The sequence below is a fragment of the Helianthus annuus genome, chromosome 4 (genome assembly GCF_002127325.2).
Source record: "Helianthus annuus cultivar XRQ/B chromosome 4, HanXRQr2.0-SUNRISE, whole genome shotgun sequence".
NCBI classification, from domain to species: Eukaryota; Viridiplantae; Streptophyta; class Magnoliopsida; order Asterales; family Asteraceae; genus Helianthus; species Helianthus annuus.
Genome location: NC_035436.2, coordinates 91,012,645 through 91,019,877, shown reverse-complemented (window position 1 = coordinate 91,019,877; position 7,233 = coordinate 91,012,645). Strand labels below are relative to the sequence as shown.

General features: G+C 41.3%; 1 protein-coding gene across 1 annotated transcript; it reads right to left on the bottom strand.

Annotated features, from left to right (window-relative positions):
- Positions 1–271: 271 nt before the first annotated feature.
- On the bottom strand, positions 272–880 carry LOC110914279. The gene has a single exon (XM_022159078.1). It carries the CDS (start codon positions 878–880, stop codon positions 272–274), a length of 609 nt encoding a protein of 202 aa, XP_022014770.1.
- Positions 881–7,233: the final 6,353 nt, after the last annotated feature.

The window sequence follows — 7,233 nt, the reverse complement described above, 5'->3', positions numbered from 1 at the left end:
TGATGATTGACTGCTTGGAATAATGAATGATGATTAAGTGTTGTTTGATGATAAGGATTCCGGTGGCTCGTTTTTTTTTTGGGTAAAGGGTTACCCCGGTGATTCTATATATTCACAACCAATAAAAACAAGTAGTGTTGAGAAGCCAATACTAGTTCAGACATAGGACAGACCCCTATGACTGTAAAAACCAAAACCCGAAATAAAACCAACAAAAAGTATCAACACCTAGACAAATTTCTAGAAAATAAGAAAAAACCATCAAGAACAATCAGCCTCCATTATCAATGACACCGTCGCTATGAATCTCCCAGCTTTCTAGCAATTTTCTCACTCTATCCGTGTTCTTGAGCTTAACTCCCATTAGCTTGTATCGGACAATACTTAAGATGAGGTTACGCACCGTATCCGGTGGTCTTGCATGATTCTTGAAGAGTCTAGCGTTCCTCTCTTGCCAAATGGTATAAGCCGTGGCAGCCACAATTAATCGACTTACATAATTATCAGCCGATTTAGAAGTAGCCCGGTCCCGTAACCAATCAACAATGTTGCTCCATTTCGAATCGACAGTTGCCTTGTTCCCTTTGGATCTAACCAAACTCCACACTTGAGATGAAAAGCCACATTCGAAAAAAAGATGTTCATGGGAATCCACATTCGCATAGCATAGCACACAACACATCATGTTCATACTCTTCCTCCTAGACAAATCCCATTGCAAAATTTTGTCTTGGGTCAACAGTTTACCCCGCATTACTAACCACATATGGAACGCATGGCGCGGAATGCACTGAGAAAACCAAACAAATTTAACCCAATCCACCTCGGCCTCGGTAGCTCTAATGGAGTCCCAAGCCAATGAGGAAGAAAAATCGCTCATATTGTTACCAACCTTCCACAAAGTACGGCCACTAGTATCCGGAGTACAATGAAGATGATCCAACTGATTAATAACCGGAAATAAATTCCTCCACTCGACTGGCCAGTTCTAGGTACCATCCCCATAAACATCCTGAACGGTATCAGCTAGGCCAAATCCAGCTCGAGTAATAACCCTCGGAGAAAGGAAAGAACATAGCGGACCACCATCACACCAAAAATCGTACCATGCTGATGTAGAGTTTCCATTTCCGACTTTTACCCAAAAATAGCGTCTAAACTCTGACCGTATCTGAATTATCTTCCTCCAGCTCCAGCAACAATTGGTGACAGGTTTACAATTCCATAGAGTACGACCTCTTAACCGATAAGAATGAATCCAAGCAACCCAAAGCGATTCTCGGTTTGTAACGATACTCCACACATGGAAAGCCATAAGAGCACGATTCACGTCCCGTATCCTTCTAATGCCTAACCCACCTTCATGCTTTGGAAGACAAACCACCTTCCATCCCACTTTCGCTCTCCCCTTATGAGTCGCATCCATAGCCCATAAGAAATTACGCATAAGGGCCTCCAATTCCTTAATAACATGAGCCGGTAATAAGAAAACGGAAGACCAGTACACATACATAGACGACAAAACTGCAATAATCGGCTGAAGACGGCCAGCAAACGACAGAAATTTATTCTTCCAACTGTTAATACGGTTTTCCACACGCTCCACCAGGATATGACAATCTGAATATGAGAGCCGAGACGAAATAAGAGGGACTCCCAAATACCGAACCGGGAGAGCACCCTCCACAAACGGCAGGATATTGAGAATAGCAATTTTAACAAGATTCGGTATATTGCAAAAATAAGCTGTACTCTTTTGAATACTAGGCGTTAATCCTGACATCTGCGTAAACTTAGTAATCGATGTCATAATACAACTCGCCGAGCTAACATCACCTCTAGCAAACAAACATAGGTCATCGGCAAAGCAAAGGTTGATGATAAGTTGTTTTTCACATTTATTATGATACCTGAAAGAAGAATCGATTCTAGTCACCTGTTGCAAAATACTCGTCAGCACTTCCATCACAAGCGTGAAAAGATAAAGAGATAATGGGTCCCCCTGACGCAACCCACGTTTACCCATAAAGTGCCCATGAACATTACCATTAACACATATCGAGTAAGAGGGGGACGAAACACAAAGCATAATCCAATCGACCATTTGCCTATTAAAACCAAACCCGATTAGAGCATGTTTGAGAAAATTCCAGTCCACAGTATCATACGCTTTCTGAATATCCACCTTGAAAGCACACCTAGGAGGCCCCGAGTTCCTATGATAGTTGTGCATAAGCTCTTGTGTAAGTAGGATATTATCCGATATTCTTCTACCCGGGACAAACGCCGACTGGTTGATACTCACAATCCCACTTAAGGCACCTTTAATACGATCCGCCAGAAGTTTACTAATACATTTATAGAGAACATTACAGCAAGAGATCGGCCTATAGTCCGAAATAGTGGTCGGCGTAGACATCTTCGGAACCAAAACTATAAGAGTGTGATTAATTTCTTGAAGAAGACGCCCCGTATTAAAGAAATCTAGAATAGCATTCGTAACATCATTACCTATAATCGGCCATGAATTCTTAAAGAAAGCAGCCGTAAACCCGTCAGGCCCCGGAGCTTTATCATTACCAATAGCAAAAACGGCCGCCTTAACCTCCTCAATAGTGACCGGACGCACCATATCACTAGCCACATCAGTATTCAGTACTTTAGAAAATAAATCCGGAGAAGGCATTAGAGAGACGTCCCCTTGACCACCTAGAAAATTAGCATAATGATCCACAAAAGCTTTTGATACATTATGCCCTTCTAAAACATGCCCACTAGCATCTGTGATCCCATCTATCCGGCTTCTATGGTTCCTGCTTTTCAAAGAATTGTGAAAAAAAGAAGTATTAGCGTCCCCTGCTCGAAGCCACTCGACTTTTGACTTTTGCTTAAGGAATCTTTCTTCATCCAAGCAAGCTTCCTGATATTCCCGAAGCACAGTTGCTTCCTCAATCCGTAGCTCCTCCACCATATAATTTCTGTCAAACTCCTTTTGAATGGATTCAAGTTTATCACGCAAGACAACAACCTTCGAGTGGAGGTTCCCTTGTTTGAAGAGAAGAGACCACAGTGGCTGTTTCAGGAGCCGAAGCTTCTTTACAACTCTAAACTGATGGACACCATTCACTTGGACCTCCCAACCAGTCTTTACAATATCATGAAATTCCGGTTTGTGAACTAAAAAATTAGCAAACTTAAAAGGCTTCGGTTTCATTCTACCAGCATTGGTAATTTTTAGAATACACGGGCAATGATCCGAAATCCCATAAGGCTTAAACATAGCATGCGAGTCAGGAAATTCAGCAACAAAAGCAGTATTACCCAAGGCTCTATCAAGTTTCTTAAGCAAACCGACACCCTTTTTAGGTTTTTGATTCCAAGTGAAGTGCATACATGTCCTATTAATATCGAACACCTCCATAACCTCCACACAATCTCTAAACTCCTTCATACCTAACGAGATGGATGACGTACCCACAGACTTAACTTCGAGAAACAAAGCTGAGTTAAAATCACCCATAACCACCCACGGCTTGTTTTGAACCAAAATCCTATGCTTCGCCAAGTTACTCCATAAATATCTTCTATAAATATAGGAGTTAGCCGCATACACAATAGAACAAAAAAATAGTTTCTTATCCTGCTTTTAAAACGCCTGGATATGCATCACCTGATCCGTTTGCGATAATACCATGACATCAGTGACATCCGGGTTCCATCCAAGAATAATTCGAGTACCTTTATCACAGCAATATCCATTAGAAGTCCAATCCCAGTTTCTAAAAACCAAAGAACAAACTCTACTCAGGTTTCCAACATTCACATGAGACTCAAGAATTGCACAACAACTCAGGTTATTGTCTTTAACAGCTTGCCGAACCTCCATTTGTTTCAGAGGGTGGTTCAACCCCCTTATGTTCCAAACAGCGAAACTACTCATTAGAAACCACTTGTTTAGGAGTGCTTGCCCCTTTACTATTGGTTTCTCGTCTATCCTCCCTGATAAATTCAATAGTTTCATTATATACCTCCACCACCTCTTCGTGATCTGACATATTTTGATCAGGCCCTACACCCGAGCTACTTTGGCCAACATCAGTTCCCTCCCCTAGAATATCAAATTTATTTCGAGTTACCATTGATTCCATCCGAGTCGGATCACGATTAAGAGTCTCACCCTTGCCCTTAGACACAATCGATCTATATTCAAATTTTTGTTTAGGTTTATTCACATTAAAACCAACCTTCCTAGCTGCCTTCTTTCCTTGCACAGTGGTATACCCCCCTTCATCCACAATAGGCTGGCGCTTTTGAGGCCCCCGGTTCTGAGCCGACAGTTTGAACTTCTTTTCATCACTATTCAGCTTACCACCTTGAGGTTTACCATTAGACACACAAGTAGGCTGCTTTGGACAACAATCCTCATTATGGCCAAAAACGCAACATCGACCGCACCTATGGGGACACCATTCATACTCCACGTAAACTTTCTCCATAACAAAGCCATCTCCATCAAGGCAAGGAACCTCAACGGTCAACTCCTCCTTAAGATCATTATCAGCCAAGATTTCAATGAGTGCACGGGCAAAATTACTTCTTCCCCACATATCTACACATATTGAAGTTGTAAAAGAGTCTAAAGCTTTCGGTTCCCCAATAGCAGTTGCAATTAGGCTTAATCCATATTTAATGTACGCATCAATCGGAACTTCATGGATTTTAACCCAAACCTGAACCTTTTTGACTTCCTTCTTTTCAAGTTTAACCGACGACGACCAAACTTCCAAAAATAATGGCTGTGAACGAATTATCCACAGCTCAGTAAGTGCCTTCATCATCCCCGCTTGATCTCCAAACTTGAAAAAGAAGAATCCGTTGGCGTTCATCATTGATTTCTGTAGACCAAATGTTTTCCAGTTATTTCTAACAAAGTATTCAACAACCGGGTATGCTAACCGATCCCCTAAGAAATATCCATACAATGTATTGGCCAATTTATCTTGCACAACTCTAACGGAGTCCCTAGACAACACCACATCACAACCATCCTGCTTCTCAACAGTAGCAAGTGCCCGAAAATTAACCTTCCTCACGCTATCTCCCCTAAGTGAATCAGCATAAGACAAAGGTTTAACCTCATTACTAGAACTCAGCTGACTACCCGCAACATGATTCTGAAGTTTTTCCTCTCCCTGATACTCCAGACTAACTTCCTCCTCATTCTCCATGTTTACAGGTTTGGATATGGTGGCCAACCCATCGATAACTGAAACATTATTTGTAAAAAACATACCTCTCCTCGGCAACATTGAGTTTCCCTCAATATTGGTCACCCGAAGCCCAATACCACGAACAGGAACTGTTCCAGGGGTAGAACTAGACTCATCGACCATATGTTTGATCCTATCATCCGCTGCACTAGGCGATTTAGGGTACCCATCTAGGTCAAACAAATCCGGCTTCACTTGATTATTCGGGGAATTACCCCCCCCCCCCCCCCCGCTTTTTACATTCACTCATCAGAAATTAAACACCTCTCCCTTATTCAACGAAAATCCAGAAACCATGCAATATAAGAGCCGATCACCACCCACAAAAAACGAAGAACACCAAGCAGAAAACCCTAATCCTTATACCCTAGCGCCGAACTTCAATTCTTAACTGATTAAACCAGTGTATCAATCTAGCTAAATTAAACACAGTGAACCGAGATCAATAACAACCGATTTAATAGGCCAGAAAATCAATATTGCATCTAGGGCGGCGATTGAAGAAGAAACAAGCAAAACCCTATTTTCAGATTGATCACTTATTGCTAACGAGTTCGTTATAGAATTTCGATGAATCATAATTCTAATCACAGATTGTTATATAGAAATCACAAAGAAAAACTAGGGTTTCATGAAGAACAGAAAAATCGCCAAGGAGAGAGATCTCCCAGATTAGTCAACTTTCATTTAGTTTGAGTAAGTAGTTGTGTTTTCCAGTAAGTACTTCGGATGATAAGAGTTTTGATAGTGTTAGGATGTTAAACGGATGATATGAATCTGACAACAAATATCCATGATTGTTAATTGATGTATTAGGGTTATGTATATTGGTATTGATGATTTCTGATGATAAAGAACTCGTAATTGATTGGTGAATGCTAATGATGATGAAACTGTTAATCGATGATTAGGGTTTGTAGAAAAACCATAACCGTCTGTTGACATACTGCAACGAAGGTTCCCCACGACGAACTTTAGTCGACGAAGAGTGTAATTCTTCGTTGGCTGGCCATGACGAACCTCTAAGGTTCTTCATCACGTCCATTCTCGACGAAGAATGGATCTTCGCCGTTAGGATTCTTCGCCATAATCAACCCCGACGAAGGATAGTCCTTCGCCGTCGGGATTCTTTGCCGTTGGACACTTGTGTTTGTAGAATTCTGTTTGTTGCATGATAACGAAGTTAACTAGAAATGAGGACCATGACTTGACTAGTGGGAGTAGCCCATTTTATCTGTTAAATGTTATTATGAGACTTGCACATGAAATGTGGATTTACATGAGAACTACATATCTGCTATGCAATATACGATGATCTTGTGATGAATGCAAACAGTGTAAAACATGTGATTTAATTATTATGAAACTGATGTTATTGGTAACTACTGTTGGGAACGAGAACTTGTGTTATGTATACGTATGAAATCTAAACGTTTGCTATGTGCTACGTGACAATGTTGTTACACGTGACTTGTTGAATACGTGATCTAGATATGTGTTACGAAACTGATCATCTTTGGTAACCACGGCAGGTTTGGTTGACCAACTTGGAACGGATAAAGTAACTTAACAAACCGAGCAATCCAAGGTGAGTTCACTGCTCTTTTCAAGCATGCGTCCCGGGGAGGGACATCTGGTAAATATTCCGGGGAGGAATACTGGGTAATGGGTTTGACTGGAATGTTAAACCGGAATGTTGGATAATACATTCACTCCTATCACCTTAAGTCCCATCTTCTACCGAAAAGGTTGCCGGGGAGGCAATGGGGTTAGTAGTTGATAGCGCTATTAGGTTTGACACCCTCACACCATACCGGGGAGGACGAGCGTGAACTAATTTCCTTAAATCATGACCAATGCTTTGATAGGGGCATTGGGGACGGGCAAATAATCTGGAGCCATCTTGTACGGTATCGAGTTATTATCAACATTGTTTTTGGAATTGCTTTTGAACTGAACTAAA